The sequence below is a fragment of the Hyla sarda genome, chromosome 3 (genome assembly GCF_029499605.1).
Source record: "Hyla sarda isolate aHylSar1 chromosome 3, aHylSar1.hap1, whole genome shotgun sequence".
In the NCBI taxonomy this organism is placed as follows: Eukaryota; Metazoa; Chordata; class Amphibia; order Anura; family Hylidae; genus Hyla; species Hyla sarda.
Genome location: NC_079191.1, coordinates 49,804,833 through 49,824,477, shown reverse-complemented (window position 1 = coordinate 49,824,477; position 19,645 = coordinate 49,804,833). Strand labels below are relative to the sequence as shown.

At 44.6% G+C, this 19,645-nt stretch overlaps 1 protein-coding gene across 2 annotated transcripts in view; it reads left to right on the top strand.

Moving 5' to 3' along the window:
• The window catches only part of NOL10 (nucleolar protein 10), a 109,926-nt gene that overhangs the window by 13,937 nt on the left and 76,344 nt on the right, over positions 1 to 19,645 (top strand). For both annotated transcript variants that reach the window (XM_056564184.1, XM_056564185.1), the window contains exons 2-10: positions 469 to 514; positions 2,530 to 2,628; positions 7,400 to 7,477; positions 8,400 to 8,437; positions 9,827 to 9,963; positions 16,867 to 16,932; positions 17,901 to 17,961; positions 18,061 to 18,146; positions 19,498 to 19,576. In XM_056564184.1, coding sequence (XP_056420159.1) covers positions 469 to 514; positions 2,530 to 2,628; positions 7,400 to 7,477; positions 8,400 to 8,437; positions 9,827 to 9,963; positions 16,867 to 16,932; positions 17,901 to 17,961; positions 18,061 to 18,146; positions 19,498 to 19,576 — 690 coding nt within the window. The remainder of the gene's footprint in view (positions 1 to 468; positions 515 to 2,529; positions 2,629 to 7,399; positions 7,478 to 8,399; positions 8,438 to 9,826; positions 9,964 to 16,866; positions 16,933 to 17,900; positions 17,962 to 18,060; positions 18,147 to 19,497; positions 19,577 to 19,645) is intronic.

Below are 19,645 nucleotides of genomic sequence, written 5' to 3'. Positions count from 1 at the left end.
TACACGCCTGCAGGTCTGGCGCCATGAACCCCAGTGATCAGCTTTCATAGGCAGTGGAAGTTTTGCCTGCTATAGCAAGTATCTCTGCATTGGTGAAGCAAATGGGCCTGGATTGTCCTGAGACCATCTTCCTCTTTACACTTCCCGGTGTAATTATAGATTAGAGAACCATAGGGATCACTATATCTGTTACTCCTGCATCGGCTGGCGATTTCTTGTGTCTAGAAAAAATAAAATGGCTTTGCTAGTAGTGCTCCAATTCTACAGAGAGCTAATGTCCAGTCTCTAGACTAAGACCTCTGAGTGTCATACCAGACTTCTCCAGAGAGGGTGCTCTTGCAAAGCTAAACTGCTTTTTTTAGGCAAAGCAAATCGCCAGCCATTGCTTCAGATTTGGAGAGTCTGTCCTCTAATATTATGAGCTGCTATAGGCAGGTACTGACATGAATTCATCTTCCTCTATTCCAGTGGCTTTCTGACCGTAAGAAGAGGGCGCTACAGAAAAAAGATGTTGGTAAGAGTGGAATAGAAATTGAGGTTCTTCCTCCATACAACTGCTGCTTTCCATGTATTTTAAAAACTTTTTCACCTGTTATAGGTTTTGATTGTTCGGGGTCCAGGTGCTGAGACACCATCAATCACTAAAAAGAAGGCTGAGACCCCCTTTTTTTTTTTTTACATTTTTTTTTTCCTCTTGTGGGTTTGATGTATGGATTCATAGTTACATAGTTCATATGGTTGAAGAATATATATATATATATATATCTATATCTATATCTCCCTATTGTGTTGATCCAGAGAGAGGCAAAACCCTGATGCTTGATAACCTGTCATGGTCCTGTAATCCTCCCATACCATTAAAGGGGTACTCCGGTGCTTAGACATCTTATCCCCTATCCAAAGGATAGGGGATAAGATGCCTGATCGCGGGGGTCCCGTCGCTGGGGACCCCCGTGATCTTGCACGCCGCACACCGTTTAAAATCAGTCCCCAGAGCATGGTCGCTCTGGGTCTGATTACTGTCGATCATGGGGCCGGAGCGTTGTGAAGTCAAGGCTCCGCCCCGTGTGACGTCACGCTCCGCAAGCCTATGGGAGGGGGCGGGACCCCCGCGATCGGGCATCTTATCCCCTATCCTTTGGATAGGGGATAAGATGTCTAAGCGCCGGAATACCCCTTTAATAATCTATGTCGCCCTCCTCTGCACGCTTTCCTGTTCGGCCATGTCCTCCTTATATACAGGTGCTCTGAATTGAACACAATACTTATGTGGTCTGACTAGTGATTTCTACAGAGGCAAAACTATGTCCCAGTCACGTGCCTCTATCCCTCTCTTTATACATCCCATTACTTTGTTAGCCTTGGCAGCCGCTGCCTGGCACTGATCACTAACGTAGAGTTTACTGTCCTCCAGTATCCCAAGTCTTTTTCATTAGAAGTTTTAACCTGTGTTTTAGTATTAAGCACATAGTCATACATCTTGTTGCCTCGGCCCAAGTGCATAACCTTACATGTCTCCACATTAAACTTTATTTGCCATGTCTGTGCTCAAGCCTCCAGCTTCCCCAGATCCCTCTGTAATATTATGTTATCCTCCTCTGTGGGGATCACCTTATCCAAGTTTAGTGTCATCTGCAAATTCTATTCTGTAATCTCCCTCTACAAGGTCATTTATAAACATATTGAAAAGTAGTGGACCCAGTACTGCCCCCTGTGGTCCCCACTAGTAACTGTCACCCAACCAGAGTAAGTTACATTGATACTTACTCTCTGCTTCCTATCACTGCCAACCCATATATATATATATATATATATATATATATATATATATATATATATATATATATATATATATATATATACACATATATACACACACTCCCCCAGTCCCAGCATCCTCATTTTATGTACTAACCTTTTGAGTGGCACAGATTCAAATGCCTTAGAAATGTCCAGATATATAACATCCGCAGCTTCACCCCCGATCCTATCTATAACCGACCTCCACATAGATGATCAGATTAGTCTGACAGAACCGATCCCGCATAAACCCATTCATTGGATAAGAATCCATACACCACACATTTGGCGCTCTGAAGAAAACCCATTAGAAACTAAAGGACACAAAGCTCGGCCTTCATTTAAGTGACCGGTGGGATCTCCGCACCTAGACACCCAACAATCAAATCTTACAACATGTCCAAAGTTTGTAAGACTGATAGATATCTATTAATATTGAGATCATTGTTTCCCAGCTAGGGTGCCTCCAGCTGTGGCCAAACTACAACTCCCAGCATGCCCGGACAGCCTTCGGCTGTCCGGGCATGCTGGGAGTTGTAGTTTGGCAACAGCTGGAGGCACTCTAGCTGGGAAACACTGATTTAGAACGAAGAGTATAACCCCAGACGGTGACACTCGCATTACGTTCACTAGTGACAACTTCCAACCCCAATAAATGGTGTAATGTTACATACAGTGGGTATGAATATCGCAGGTTGTTTCACATAGAACATAAACTCTTTTTTACAGATGTTCGGAGAAGGATCGAACTTATCCAGGACTTTGAAATGCCCACGGTCAGCACCAACATCAGGGTCTCCAGAGATGGACAGTATATTATGGCAACCGGTAAGTGTGTGTGGAGGCAGCTTCTTGCCCCACCTTGTGCGCAGCGCCTGTACTCCGTGTGCCGGGCGCCTGTACTCCGTGTGCCGGGCGCCTGTACTCCGTGTGCCGGGCGCCTGTACTCCGTGTGCCGGGCGCCTGTACTCCGTGTGCCGGGCGCCTGTACTCCGTGTGCCGGGCGCCTGTACTCCGTGTGCCGGGCGCCTGTACTCCGTGTGCCGGGCGCCTGTACTCCGTGTGCCGGGCGCCTGTACTCCGTGTGCCGGGCGCCTGTACTCCGTGTGCCGGGCGCCTGTACTCCGTGTGCCCCAATCTGAACCTCACTGTGATGGGGACAAGCATTTTGCATCTGTATTACTGCTGTAAGTCCCAGCCAAACCACATTTCTGATAACTTGGATTGACAGCTGTCAGTTTGGGTCCTAAGACCTTTCCTCAGTCACGGACCTGTATGTGGCATTTCCCTATGGCCCGCAACTCCAATTGGCTGTTACTTTGCACTTTTTATTGTATTTCTGTAATATTTATAAAATGTCATAATATACATGTAGTTAAAGGAAAACTGTCAGCCAGTTCACCCACAGTAAACTCAATATACTGGGTGATAGTATTGGTGAACTGGAGTCCATAATGGGTTCACTTTACTGGACACTGAGTTCTCTCCCGTTAAAGTCGTGTTTTCGGTCTTCTTAGTGGCGCTTTGAAGGTGGGTCCCCCCGCATGCATATTAACCCCTTAACGACGCAGGACGTATATTTACATCCTGCGCCGACTCCCGCGCCGGCTGCCGCGATCCCGCATCATATCGCGTCGGTCCCGGCGCTCATCAACGGCCGGGACCTGTGGCTAATACCACACATTGCCGATCGCGGCGATGTGCGGTATTAACCCTTTAGAAGCGGCGGTCAAAGCTGACCGCCGCTTCTAAAGTGAAAGTGATCGGCCTGTCAGGCAGGAGCAGTCAAGCGCCGATAATGCTGATCACAGGCGTGTTAATACACGCCAGTGATCAGCATAGGAGATCAGTGTGTGCAGTGTTATAGGTCCCTATGGGACCTATAACACAGCAAAAAAAAGTAAAAAAAAAAGTGTTAATAAAGATCATTTAACCCCTTCCCTAATAAAAGTTTGAATCACCCCCCTTTTCCCATAAAAAAAAAAGTGTAAAAAAAATAAACATATGTGGTATCGCCGCGTGCGTAAATGTCCGAACTATAAAAATATATCATTAATTAAACCGCACGGTCAATGGCGTATGCGCAAAAAATTCCATTAAAAAATGTATAAAAAGTGATCAAAAAGTCCGATCAAAACAAAAATCATACCGATAAAAACTTCAGATCACGGCGCAAAAAATGAGTCCTCATACCTAATTTCCTGTACGTGGAAAAATAGAAAAGTTATAGGGGTCAGAAGATGACATTTTTAAACGTATACATTTTCCTGCATGTAGTTATGATTTTTTCCAGAAGTGCGACAAAATCAAACCTATATAAGTAGAGAATCATTTTAACCGTATGGACCTACAGAATAAAGAGAAGGTGTAATTTTTACCGAAATATACACTGCGTAGAAACGAAAGCCCCCAAAAGTTACAAAATGGCGTTTTTTCTTCGATTTTGTCGCACAATGATTTTTTTTCCCGTTTCGCCGTGCATTTTTGGGTAAAATGACTAATGTCACTGCAAAGTAGAATTGGTGACGCAAAAAATAAGCCATAAAATGGATTTTTAGGTGGAAAATTGAAAGGGTTATGATTTTTAAAAGGTAAGGAGGAAAAACCCGGAGTCCTTAAGGGGTTAAAGGGGTACTCCGGTGGAAAACTTTTTTTTTTTTTTTTTTTTTTATCAACTACTGCCAGAAAGGTAAACAGATTTGTAAATTATTTCTATTAAAAAATCTTAATCCTTCCAGTACTTACCGTTTTAGCTGCTAAATACTACAGAGCAAATTCTTTTCTTTTTTGAACACAGAGCTCTCTGCTGACATCACGAGCACAGTGCTCTCTGCTGACACCTCTGTCCATTTTAGGAACTGTCCACAAAGTAGGAGAAAATTCCCATAGCAAACATATGCTGCTCTGGACAGTTCCTAAAATGGACAGAGATGTCAGCAGAGAGCACTGTTTTCCAAAAAGAAAAGAATTTCCTCTGTAGTATTTAGCAGCTAATAAGTACTGGAAGGATTAAGATTTTTTTATATAGAAGTAATTTACAAATCTGTTTAACTTTCTGGCAACAGTTGATTTAAAAAAAATAAAATAAAAAAAGTTTTCCACCGGAGAACCCTTTTAATGCATATTAATTTTCTTCAACCCCACGTCCTAGTGAGGTGGAGTCACATGCTCCCTGAGCGCATGCGCTGTCTGCAGAGCACATGCGCCTGAAGTCTTTATGCAGCTCTCATGTCCTGATCACGTGAGAGCTGCGAGTCCTGGACTCACAGCTCTTGTGTTGTGAGAGCTGCGTAAAAACTTCAGGCGCATGCGCTCAGGGGGCATGTGACTCCACCTCACTAGGACGTGGGGTTGAAGAAAATTAATATGCAAACAACGGGGGGCAGGCTTAGGCCCCTTTCTCCGGGACCCAAAGCCTTCAAAGCGCCACTGAGAAGACCGAAATCACTAGTTTAGCGGGGGAGAACTCGGCGGCCAGGGCACACAAAAAAGTAAGTTAACCCTTTATGGACTCTAGTTCACCCACACTATCACCCAGTATATTTGGTTTAGTGTGGGTGAACTGGCTGACAGTTTTCCTTTAAATTCTGCTCACATGCCATTTACCATTTTTAATTAAATGGGTATTCCAGGGAAAAACTTTTATATATCAACTGGTTCCAGAAAGTTAAACAGATTTGTAAATTACTTCTATTAAAAAATCTTAATCCTTTCAGTACTTATGAGCTTCTGAAGTTAAGGTTGTTCTTTTCTGTCTAAGTAATCTCTGATGACACGTGTCTCGGGAACCGCCCAGTTTAGAAGCAAATCCCCATAGAAAACCTCTTCTAAACTGGGCGTTTCCCGAGACACGTGTCATCAGAGAGCACTTAGACAGAAAAGAACAACCTTAACTTCAGAAGCTCATAAGTACTGAGAGGATTAAGATTTTTTTAATAGAAGTCATTTACAAATCTGTTTAACTTTCTGGAGCCAGTTGATATATATAAAAAAGTTTTTTTCCTGGATAACCCCTTTTAAGTTCACACATCGTAAGGTTTAAAGACATTATTTTACGCACCCGTTTCTGAGATGGGTAACAAAAGGGATGCATGTTTATGGCTTATTTTAGGGCTTTTTACTTTTTCTCTGTTGCTAAGTAAATGCCAGGGGTCACATGATGTATTTGTGTGGTCAAAAATAGAGAAACAGAAACACAGCCGCACATCCACCATTTGTAATTTGATCTACTTGCTTCTCAGCATAATTTCAAAAATTAACAGGTTGTGTGGTCACGTGACTGGCGCCATGTTTAGTTCTGTTCAGGTAACCCATGGTTACTATGTATCTATATCAGTGTTTCCCAACCAGGGTGCCTCCAGAAGTTGCAAAACTACAACTCCCAGCATGCCTGGACAGCCTTTGGCTGTCCAGGCATGCTGGGAGTTGTAGTTTTGCAACACCTGGAGGCACCCTGGTTGGGAAACACTGATCTATATTCACACTAGGGAATCTCAGCCCGAGACATTCTGAAGTAAACGCTGGCAAAACAAGCTGGCCTTAGAACCGCTCGGAAATGCACTCAACAGACGGCAATGCATTTCAAAGAGGATTTCACCAAAAAGAATGAACATGAATGGAAATTCCGTAGTGTGAATGGGGCAGCAGAATCATGTTGAGAACAATGGGAGGCTGCTGCACCGAATTTTACGAATTCCGCTCAGAAAATCTTTATGAGACCTTAGGCTTTTAAGTTGGACTTGGTCTTCAACATTAAAGTGGGACTGAGGTTGAAACCTTTATATATATATATATATATATATATATATATATATATATATATATATATAATTTTTTTTTTTTTTTTTTTTTTGTTTAAATCAACTGGTGCCAGACAGTTAAACAGATTTGTAAATTACTTCTATTTAAAAATCTTAATCCTTTCAGTAGTTATCAGCTGCTGTATAATACAGAGGAAGTTCTTTTCTTTTTGGATTTCTTTTCTGTCTGACCACAACGCTCTCTGCTGACACCTCTGTCCATGTCAGGAACTGTCCAGAGCAGGAGAAAATCCCCATAGCAATGGACAGTTCCTGACATGGACAGAGGTGTCAGCAGAGGGCACTGTGGTCAGACAGAAAAGAAATCCAAAAAGAAAAGAATTTCCTCTGTAGTATTCAGCAGCTAATAAGTACTGGAAGGATGAAGATTAAGATTAAAATAGAAGTAATTTACAAATCTGTTTAACTTTTTTGCACCAGTTGATTTAAAAGAAAATGTTTTCCAGTGGAGTACCCCTTTAAGTGTTATTTCCTGAGGAAAGTGCATGTAGGGAAACAGGAACGATATTTTCCACAATAGGAATGATTTCCCATGGGGGGCCATTATATCATGACAGATATGCAGTTATATATCTCTCAATAATGCTTTAAAAATAAATAAATATATATGTATGTAGGTAGATATCTATATCTATCCTATCTATCCTATCTATCTATCTATCTATATCTATAGATATATATATATATATATATATATATATATATATATATATATTAGTGTGTGTTTTTATCCATACCCTGCTGTGCTAACAGAACTTCTTTCTGCTTGTCTCTTCCAGGGACGTACAAGCCTCGCGTCCGCTGTTATGACACTTACCAGCTGTCTCTGAAGTTTGAGAGGTGCCTGGATTCAGAAGGTAATCCTCATTGTTGTGTTTAGAAATCCCAATTTCGAGCCCTTTCTTAGGCCGGATTCACGCGACGGAAAATGTGTTGAATGACCGCTCGGAAATGTGCCGCCTCATAGTGCAGTGCATTTCCTTGCGGAATCCGCAGAAAGAATAGATAAATCTATTCTTTCTGCGGACGTCTGAATTGGAATTTCCCCAGCTGAAACATCTGACGCGGAAATTCTGCCGTGTGAACAGTGCAGCAGAATCTCATTGAAATCAATTCTGCGGAATGTCGGTGCGGGCATTCTTCGGTGGAATGTCGTTGCGGGCATTCTTCTGCCATGTGAACATGGCCTTTGGTCCCTGTATTTCAGTGTTTCCTAACTTGGGTGCCTCCAGCTGTTACAAAACTACAACTCCCAGCATGCCCGGACAGCCTTAGGCTGTCCGGGCATGCTGGGAGTTGTAGTTTTGCAACAGCTGGAGGCCCCCTGGTTAGGAAGCACAGCTGTATGTCATGCAAACTACAGCGACCTCTACCAGAATATAAATCTGCCGAAATCATTGTCGGTAGTGTAATTGGCTGTTCCAATTAGAGATGGGCGAACTTACAGTAAATTCGATTCGTCACGAACTTCTCGGCTCGGCAGTTGATGACTTATCCTGCATAAATGAGTTCAGCTTTCCGGTGCTCCGGTGGGCTGGAAAAGGTGGATACAGTCCTAGGAGACTCACGGGAGCATCTGAAAGCTGAACTAATTTACGCAGGATAAGCCATCAACTGCCGAGCCGAGAAGTTCGTGACGAATCGAATTTACTGTAAATTCGCTCATCTCTAGTTCCAATTATTGGAAGAACTGTGAATGCAGCTCTGGAGTATAATCTTTATGCCGCCTTCTTCATCTAAGCTGATTTTGTTTGTCTGTCTCCTTTTTTTTTTTTTCAGTGATTAAATTTGACATCTTATCAGAGGATTATTCAAAGGTAAAATATTGTATGCTGAACTCCTGGGTTTTAATCCAACATAAAGAAACTACAACTCCCAGCATGCTGTGATGGCCAAATGCAGTGAGGACCTGCTGGCCATTGTAGTTCCCATCAGAACCACAGGAGAGCCACAGGTTAGGGATCAGTAGCCTATAGCTTTTATTTACTTATTTAACCCATCGCCCACTAGTGGTCTCCTCATTCCCAAATGGTCTCTTAGGCTGCGTTCACTCTACAGGAAATTCAGCCGGGAATTTATTTTGGGCATATTCAGCTTGAAGCAGAATCAGCGCTTAATGTACGCATGGGGTACTCCACTGGAACACATTTTGTTTTTAAATCAACTGGTGCCAGAAAGTTAAACAGCTTTGTAAATTACTTCTATTTAAAAATCTTAATCCTTCCACTACTTATCAGCTGCTGTTATAATCCACAGGAAGTTCTTTACTTTTTGACTTTCCTTTCTGCCTGACCACAGTGCTCTCTGCTGACACCTCTGTCCATTTTAGGAACTGTTCAGAGCAGGATAGGTTTTCTTTGGGGATTTGCTCCTACTCTGGACAGTTCCTAAAATGGACAGAGGTGTCAGCAGAGAGCACTGTGGTCAGGCAGAAAGGAAATTCAAAAAGTAAAGAACTTCTTGTGGATAATAACAGCAGCTGATAAGTACTGGAAGGATTAAGATTTTTAATAGAAGTAATTTACAAATCTATTTAACTCTCTGGCTCCAGTTTATTTAAAAAAAAAAAAAAAAAAAAGTTTTCCAGTGGAGTACCCCTTTAAGTGCCCTCCCATTCGTTACAGCACAGTCTTTTTCGGTGGATTCAATTTGGGAGATTTAATTTGTTTTTCCTCTGAAATTTCACTACAGATCTTCGGACGTGTGAAATGTGCAGTAGGACCCTATTTAAATCATTACATTTACGGGCGCAATTTCCATAGTGTGAACAGGGCCAATTTACAAAGTGTCTTTCATTGTATTGTAGATAAGTGATCAGTAGGGTTCGAGGAGACAGTTTGGCCGGTTTCACATTGCGGAATCCCTGGACAGAATTTCCGCCTCAGATCCAGCAGGCAGCGCTATTACTGCGGGGACTGCATTACCATCTCCATAGACGGCAATGCATTTCTCAGAGCATTTGCTGAAAGATCTGCTCAGAAATGCAATGCAGTCCTAGCACCGCCTGCGGGATCTTGTCTGGAGATCCGGCAATGTGAACCCAGCCTAAATGGTCCAGCGCTGAATCCTTTGGGTACCACACCGAGATTCGGGTCATTTGATCTCATTCTCAGTAAAGAGGATTTTATTGTTTTCTCACCATAGCCTTTTGGGTAGATAGAAATGTCACATCAGGATAAATCTGAGCGCTGTCTTCTCCGTTCCAGATTGTCTTCCTCCATAGTGACCGATACGTAGAGTTCCATTCACAGCATGGCTTCTACTACAAACTGAGGATACCAAAGTTTGGCCGAGACTTTTCCTACCACTACCCTTCCTGTGACCTGTATTTTGTTGGAGCAAGGTAACAAATAAGACATGAGGACATGTAGCCTAAAACAGACTTCCTATGGAAGATTGGCCTGTTCCCCTACATTGGCTTCTGCGTATAAAATGTTGTCTGTCTTTGATGTTTTGGACAATCAAAATCCTATTGGTACCATTTCTTGTTTTAATGGGACTTTTTATACAATTTTTTTTTTTTAGGACATACAAAGTTACCAAAAATATGCTGTAGGCGTAGCATATTACAGTGAATCCAATCTAATGATTGCATATAAAAGTTCCCTATGGGGATTTTAAAAAGTGTAAAATAAAAAAAGGCTCTAAAATATAAAAAGCCCTCCCCCAATAAAAAAATCGCCCTTCTTTCTCGTTCGGCTCCATTAGGGGACACAGAGACTGTGGGTGTATGCTGCTGCCACTTGGAGGCTGACACTAGGCAACAAAAAGAAGTCGGCCCCTCTTTGCAGGATATACCCCGCCTACAGACTCGGAAGCTGTCGGTTTTAGCTTGGTGTCCGTAGGAGGCAGACACAGGTCATGAGTTCTCAGACCTGGTCTTTTACTTTTTATTTTTTAGTTCAGGGAAGTATTTTTAGCTTTTTATTTCCTTGTTTTTAGGTGGGGGCTCAGGAGCAGGGCGCTACCTGTTCCTCCATATGTGATGACGGGCCACAGGCATAGAGTTATGCACTGTCGACCCCTTCTCGCCACCGGCCAGCACCTGGGGTTGTACTTTAGGTCCAGGTCCCCCTACCTTCCCTGCTCGTCTTTTGCTGTCTCAGCCCGGAATGATGCAGGTATATAATAGCTGACTTCAGTAGGCAAGTTTGTTCTGGGACAGGGTGAGTATACCCACGTGCAGGACTCTTGGGTCTGAATGTCATTTCCAACGGCTATTGGATCGAGTATGCTTCCCTTCCAAGAGAGCGCTTTTTTCGATCCCGCCCTCCACGCTCTAATTCCTTGGTGGTGGCTTTTCGGGTTGCACTTCAGACCCTTCTCGCTCAGGGAGTGATCTTCCCAGTTCCTCCCTCCCTTCCGCCCGCCCAATCCTGGATCTGAAGCTCCTTAACCGCCACCTACTCCTGCGTCATTTCCTTATCGAGTCACTCCGTTCTGTGGAGGCATCCATGGATCAAGGGGAGTTTCTTTCCTCGGTGGATATCCGAGACGCTTACCTTCACATCCCAATTTTTCCGGCACATCAGCGCTATCTCCGCATCGCCATTCCGGAGGGCCATTTTCAGTTTGTGGTCCTTCCTTTTGGCCTGGCCACAGCCCAAATGGGTCTTAACGAAGGTCCTGGCAGCAGTGATCGCCATCCTGCGAGCCCGGGGTGTGTCTGTGATCCCCTACCTGGATGACTTCCTGGTCAAGGGTCCAACCAGGGACCAGAAACAGGAGAGTCTCCTTCTCACTCTTCAGACCTTGTCCTGTTTCGGCTGGGTGGTCAATCAGGACAAGTCCAACCTGATTCCCACCCAGTCTCTGATCTTCTTGCGTCTCCAGTTCGACATGGCGGCTGCCCCTGTTCGGCTTCCGCTGGGCAAGCGCTGCGCTCTGTCAACAGGAGTTAGTTTTCTCCGTCGTCCTGTTCCAGTTTCCATTCGTTTCTGCTTGGAAGTCCTGGGTCGGATGGTGGCAGCCGTTCCCTTCGCCCAGTTTCATTGTCGACTTCTTCAACTTTCTCTTCTGTCCCGGTGGGACAAGTCTCCACTATCCCTCGATCGCAGGATTATCCTTCCCCTCAGGACTTGCCAGTCCCTCCTGTCGTGGCTTCAGTCTCCTCGCCTTCTACAGGGGCGATCTTTTCTGCCCCTCCGCTGGCAGGTCATCACGACAGATGCCAGTCTCAGCTGTTGGGGGGGGAGTTTTCAGGGATCGCATTTTCCAGGGCCATTGGTCCTCCCAGGAAGCTCTTCTTCCCATCAATTTTCTCGAACTTCGGGCAATTTACCTTTTGCCTCCTCCATTGGGAGCGCCTTCTCCAGGACCGTCCTGTTCGTGTCCAGTCGGACAACCCTATGGCTGTGGCATATGTCAATCGCCAGGGCGGCACTTGCAGCCCCAGCAGCGATGGCCAAGGTCTCCAGGACCCTGCTCTGGGTGGAACTCAGAGTTCCCTCCATCTCTGCGATTCACATTCCAGCGGTGGACAATTGGGAGGCGGACTTCCCCGGCGAGTGGTCTCTTCATCCAGAGGTGTTTGCGGAGATCGGCAACCTCTGGGGCACTCTGGACGTGGACCTCTTAGCGTCTCTCCATAACCAGAAAGTTCCTCGCTTCGTCGTGAAGTCCCGAATTCCTCTGGCCCTAGTCGTAGACGCCTTAGTGATCCCCTGGTCGCACTTAGTCCTCCCCTATCTCTTCCCTCCTCTTCCTCTCCTTCCCAGGGTCCTTAGGAAACCTCAAAGCGGAGGGCCCCACCATTCCCGTGGCTCCGGACTGGCCCAGGCGTGTGTGGTATGCCGACGTTGTTTGCCTAGTGGCCAACATACCACTGCGCCTCCCAGTTTGTCCTGACCTGCTCTCTCAGGGTCCCCTTTGCCACCCCAATTTACTGTCGCTGCATTTGACGGCGTGGCGGTTGAAACCACGGTTCCTAAGGGCCAGGGGGTTCTCTCCCCAAGTGATCCACACAATCAGGGCACGCAAGCCTTCCTCTGCAAAGATTTATCACCGTACTTGGCAGTCCTACTTTCAATGGTGTGAATCTCAATCCTTCTCCCCAGTTGTTTTCTCCCTTCCACACCTTCTTTCCTTTTTGCAGTCTGGGCTGGAACAACACTTGGCTCTCAGTTCCCTTAACCCCTTAAGGACCAAGGACATACAGGTACATCCTTGGTCCTGCTCACGTGATATAACGCAGGGTTTCACGGTAACCCCGCATCATATCACGGCGGGCCCCGCTATTAACCCTTTAGCCGCGCGCTCAGAGCTGAGCCACGTGGCTAAAAGCGAAAGTAAAAAGTGCTGGTTAACTCAGTGGGCTGTTCGGGATAGCCGCGGCGAAATCGCGGCATCCCGAACAGCTTATAGGACAGCGGGAGGGCCCCTACCTGCCTCCTCGCTGTCAGATCGCCAAATGACTGCTCAGTGCCTGAGATCCAGGCTTGAGCAGTCAAGTGGCAGAATAATCGATCACTGGTTTTCTATGAGAAACCAGTGATCAATGATAAAGATCAGTGTGTGCAGTGTATGAATATAATTTAACTCCTCCCCTATTAAAAGTTTGAATCACCCCCCTTTTCCCATAAAAAAAAAAGTGTAAATAAAAATAAACATATATGGTATCACCGCATGCGGAAATGTCCGAATTATAAAAATATATTGTTAATTAAACCGCTCGGTCAATGGCGTACGCGCAAAAAAATTCCGAAGTCCAAAATAGTGTATTTTTGGTCACTTTTTATATCATTTAAAAATGAATAAGTCCTATTAATGCAAAAATGGTACCGTTAAAAACTTCAGATCACGGCGCAAAAAATGAGCCCTCATACCGCCCCATACACGGAAAAATAAAAAAGTTATAGGGGTCAGAAGATGACAATTTTAAACGTATTAATTTTCCTCCATGTAGTTATGATTTTTTCCAGAAGTACGACAAAATCAAACCTATATAAGTAGGGTATCATTTTAATCATATGACCCTACAGAATAAAGATAAGGTGTCATTTTTACCGAAAAATGTACTACGTAGAAACGGAAGCCCCCAAAAGTTACAAAACTGCATTTTTTTTTTTCAATTTTGGCGCACAATGATTTTTTTTTTCCATTGCACCTTAGATTTTTGGGCAAAATGACTGATGTCATTACAAAGTAGAATTGGTGGCGCAAAAAATAAGCCATCATATGGATTTTTAGGTGCAAAATTGAAAGAGTTATGATTTTTTTAAAGGCAAGGAGCAAAAAACGAAAATGCAAAAACGGAACAAACCCCGGTCCTTAAGGGGTTAAGGGTCAGATGTCGGCTCTCTCCATTCTCTTTCAGAGCTCCCTGGTGTCCAACCCTCACATCCGCACTTTTCTGCAGGGTGTAGCTCATGCGGCTCAGCCGTACAGATCCCCCTACTCTCCCGTGGGATCTGAATCTGGTCCTCAGTGCCTTGCAGGATTCTCCCTTCGAACCTCTCCGGGATGTTTCTCTCTGTGTACTTTACTGGAAGTTGGCCCTCCTCATTGCGGTCACTTCCATTAGACTTTCGGAGCTGGTGGCTCTCTCCTGCCGTTCCCCCTACCTTGACCTGCACCAGGACAAAGTTGTTTTCCACCCGGTCCCATCTTTTTTGCCTAAGGTGGTCTCTATCTTTCACCTAAATGAGGATATTGTCCTCCCGTCCTTATGTCCAGCTCCGTCCCATCCCAGGGAACGGTTGCTTCATGGCCTTCATCCTTTCGCCAGTGTGACTCTTTCTTTGTACTTACGGAGGGGTGTCGTAAGGGAATTCCTGCTTTGAAGGCGACCATTTCGCGGTGGATCCGTTCTGCCATCTCGGAAGCTTACCCCTCACCATCTGACCTGAGAGCTGACAGTTCCAGCTCAGACAACACTATTAGGGCTAATGCATCTATATTAACAGTACATGACTGCACATTCACTCAGCAGGAAAGCTCTTCACTTAACGTTGATCTTGTCTCTCTAGAATCATATGACAATGGTTTTTTAGACATTCCTCCTGTCCCTGTCACCACTGCACCCCTTCCCCCACTACCCCCCTCCCAGTTCAGTCCTGTTCAGAACTCGCCGTCTCATCTTATAACCAGCTACTTCCATCCATCCACTCCCCAGGGGTGTCCCCCACTCCCCCCCGGTCATTCCCTAAAAAGAAAACTAGATTTAGGGGGGTGTAGGGGAGGCGCTAGGAGGAAAAGATCCACCCCCCAAACCGGAATACAAAAAGAACAAAATGTGAAACTTTTTAATCTCTCATCTTACATTCTCGGTGAAGATGAAATCAGGCTGCTTAGTAGGGTCTTTCTTTTTGCCCCACTTCGCTGCCTGACGATTTTCAACTTTTTTTTAGATCTTAATAGATTTTTTAGAAAATTAACGTTGGGTCGACATTTTTTCTTGCACGACAAAAAAAACTGGGGGTTTTAGTTCCAGTGATGTTGATATTCATCCAATTACTGTGTCAGATATTAATGCTGAGTCCACAGCTACTGCTCCTGTGTATTTATTCAAACATGTGGACGTTAGACCCGTCTCCACCTTCTACCCTTTACAGAGTAGAGGCAATCATCTACAAACATTTTCTTCCTTAGTGGCTGGGGATTTTCGTAATCTAAGGTCACAGTCCATCTCCTTTAAAACTAATGATAATCTATCTACTGACGAACGGAAAGCCATAAAATCAATACAGGATAAGCACTCCATTGTTGTGCACCCCGCAGATAAAGGGGGGGGGGCGCCATACTTGATAGATCTGCCTATGTCACAGAAGCCAATAGGATTTTGGCAGACAGTGACTATTATGAAGTGCTAGTCAAGGATCCGTCCTCGGATCATTTTGTGCAATACACCGTTTTTTTCACCCTTTAGGACGCACCGGCGTATAAGAAGCACCCAATTTATAGGTGCAAAATCTAAAATCGTCTGCCGGCCGGGTATCCTCGCTCTCCGTTGCCGCCATCACGTCGTTATGCACGCCGACGCACGTACGCTACGACGTGATGACGAGGAAGGAGAGCGCCGGCCATACAGGGGATCCCTAAACGGAGAAGACACCGAGGAGGCAGGTAAGGTCCCTCCCGGTGTCCTGTAAGCACTAACCCGGCTATTCAGTTGGGCTGTTCGGGACCGCCGAGGTGAAATCGCGGCGGTCCCGAACCGCCCCGACTGAACAGCCGGGTTAGTGTCACTTTCCCTTCAGACGCGGCGGTCAGCTTTGATCGCCGCGTCTGAAGGGTTAATACAGGGCATCACTGCGATCGGTGATGTCCTGTATTAGCCGCGGGTCCCGGCCGTTGATGGCCGCAGGGACCGCCACGATAGGGGTGTATTCGCCGTATAAGACGCACCGACTTTTCCCCCCCCAGCTTTTTACCAAAAAGTGCACTGTGTAGAATCAGAAGCCCCCAAAAGTTACAAAATTAATTTTTTCCCCCCAATTTTGCCCTACAAATATTTTTTTTTTTCTTGGTTTGCTGTGAATTTTGTGATGAAATGATTGAGGTCATTACAAAGTACAATTGGTGGTGCAAAAAATAAGCCATCTGAGTCTGTAGGTGCAAAATTGAAAGTGTTATGATTTTTAGAAGGTGATGAGGTAAAAAACTAAAGTGGAAAAACCCGTGGTCCTTAATGGGTTAATGTAGTACAATGATACCCAATTTATACAGTTTTTCTATTGTTTTATTCTCCTAAAGATAATGGGGGAGATTTATCAAAACCTGTGCAGAGGAAAACTTGCCCAGTTGCCCATAGCAACCAATCAGCTCACTTCTTTCATTTTTCACAGGCCTTCATAAAAATGAAAGAAGCGATCTGATTGGTTGCTATGGGCAACTGGGCAAGTTTTGCTCTGCACAGGTTTTGATGAATCTCCCCCAAGGTATCAGTTTTTCAGTGGTACAAAACAAATCCTTAAAGGATTAAAAGCCCTTTTTTTGTCTACATAAAACCAGCACAACTTGTCATCTTATAGAGGAAATAAAAATGGATACACTCAAAGTATACAGCACCTGTAGATCTCCAGCTGTTGAAAACTACAACTCCCATAATGACTATTGAGACATTGGGACATGATGGGAGTTATAGATTTGCAGCAGCTGGAGAGCCACAGGTTGGGGAACACAACTGTATAGCTTGGAGGGTTTATTACCTCATCCAAGAAATGTTCATACTCTCCATAAACCTCCCCTTCTCCATCAGTTTGTGAGGTTCTAACAGTTTCTTATTTAATGGTTTTCTCTCTTTCAGTTCTCAGGTGTATCGGTTAAATTTAGAGCAGGGACGCTACCTGAACTCCCTTCAGACTGATGCATCGTAAGTAATAGTAATAGAGGCTGAAGGCCTCTAGGTGGCGCCAGACTGTCACATAACCATTAATATGGTCACACTGCAGAATCTGCTACAGCAAAATCTCCCTTAGCTGACACCTCCCAATAGGGGACACTTTTAATTGTGGACATCTAAAAGGGGACAAAACACTCCCAGTAGGGAACACCCTGGCTTATGTACCGGCCCTAGGTTGTACAAGGGATACAGCCAATACATTAGTAAGGTGCCCAGGCTCCTGCTGCGCCCCCTGCAGAAGCCCCAGCACAGAAGCAGAACACCGATGTTTAAACAATGGTCTCCTGCTTCTGTATGTTCACCGGCCACATCATTAACCACCACAACCCCCCTCCCCCACCCCCGGGTCCCCCCCATGGCACTTTATTCCCCCCTGTGCCAAATCATACCCCCTTTATTACCCCCTGTGCCACATAATTTCCTCTTGATTCCACCCTCTCTCACGTGCAATTTAATTCCCCCTTCATTAGCCTTTGTGCAAATTCATTACCCCCTCTTTACCACCCCCTGTGACATTTCATACCCTTGTGCAACTTTACTTCCCCCTGTGCCAAACCATCCCCCCCCTCTCACGCAGATCAGGGGGTAAGGGGGGGGGGGGTGATTTGGCACAAGGCATAGGGGAATAATGTGGCACAGGGTATAAAGGGGGGGGGGGGGGGTGAAAAGGTACAGGGGGTTGATAAGGGGGAATTAAACGGCACTGGTATATTGTACTGTAATATTTCTTTTTATCATGTTTTTTAGCTAATTTTAGTATCCGTTCGTTTAGAAAGATTTTTGAGCCTTTTTTCCCAATAGGAGACATCTCTCATTAGCAGACACTATATTTTTATTCCCCGTGAGTGTCCGCTATCGGGAGATTCTACTGTATATGATTTTGTGTCATGTGACCGTATCCTATACATACAATCATGTCTATATTTCTTTTTTTGCAGACAGATTAACGCCTGTGACATCAATCCCGCGCACCATTTGTTTGCGGCAGGCACGCTCGAGGTAATGTTTTGTTATATATCCTGCGTGTAGTCTTTTTTCCATATAGACGGCTGAACTTGTGTATGATGAGAAGTTTCTCATACTTGTAATTCTCCCCAGGGTAAAGTGGAATGCTGGGACCCCCGGGTAAGGAGTCGTGTGGGGATTCTGGACTGTGCCATGGGCAGTGTAACTGAGGACACAGAGTAAGTGAAAGAGCGATCTTTAGTTCAGCATTAGAAACTAACGCGTTTCAGCCCTAACTACCTCACTCATAGAAAGTCTATCATTAATATAAATTACTTTAATATGGATTAAAGTGGCACTATGGTGCCACTTGGCTAAACAATTTTGTAAGGCTGGGTTCACACCATGTTTTGACAATTCAGGGAATCAGTCAGATGGATATGAACTTAATTTTAATCATATGCATAAATATCAAGGGATTGGTGGAGTTATACAGTCGGGGGGAGATTTATCAAAACCTGTCCAGAGGAAAAGATTCCCAGTTGCCCATAGCAACCTATCAGATCGCTTCTTTCATTTTTAACAAGGCCTCTGCAAAATGAAAGAAGCGATCTGATTGGTTGCTATGGGCAACTTGGCAACTTTTCCTTTGTACAGGTTTTGATAAATCTCCCCCAGGGGGTATGTGTTAGGTGTACATGCCGCTAAATGTAAAATATTCACATTCCCCCCCCCTACCACTCCCATCACCTGGAAAAAAAAAAAACAGCAAATTTCTTCTAAATACAGCACCATACCTGTCCTCAGGTTGTGTGTGGTACTACAATCTGGCTCCATTCACTTCAATGGTACTAAACTGCAAAACCACACACAACCTAGGGACTGGTGGGGTGCCGTTTTTAGAAATAATGATCTCTGTTTTTTAAATCCTGGAAAACCCCTTTAATATGACTGTTAAAGAGTACCTGTCGTGATTTTGTTAAATTTTATAATCCTCCCAGTTCACCGCCCCCATCTTGATAAACCAGCCCCTGCCTTTTTATTATTTTTTCGTTTTCTACCTTGTTATTGCTCTGTATTTTCTGCTCAGTCTCGGTCAGATTCACAGACTGGGAAGGGGCGTTCCCCAGCAGGTGTGACATCATCTGAAGCCATACAGGGGAGAACTTCCTCCCTCACTCTGCTACACACAGCCCAGAGCAGTTCAGTGTATGAGATGAGCTATGATTGGCTAAGGCTGCACCCCCCCCCCCCCCCCTCAACGCTGCAGACTGCATTTCCAGATTTTGGACTTCTGTCAGGCCAGCAGGAGTCCAAAGTCTGTGCAAGAGATGGGGGGAAATGTGCTCTGGACAAGTAGGGAGACACCTAGTGGCAGCTTTTCTAAACACAAATAAAACATAGAAAACTTCATTTTTTTTTTTTTTAAACAAAGTATATTAGAAATATTTTTTTTTTCATTTACCATAAGGAGTGCTATTGCAAAAATTTGTTTTAATGAGCGTGCCCATTTAAGTTGTTAAATGAGGTATTTATCTTTCTGTTATTTGGATTGCCTGTATTTATATGATGTGTCTGTTTCCAATCCAGGATTGAGGGTTTACCATCCGTTTCTGCCCTGAAGTTTAATGGACCTTTGCACTTGGCTGTGGGCACGTCAACAGGACAGGTAAAGAGATGACGTGTCATGTAAAAAAAAAAAAAAAAGGTGTGTGACTACATCAGGCTGGCACCAAGC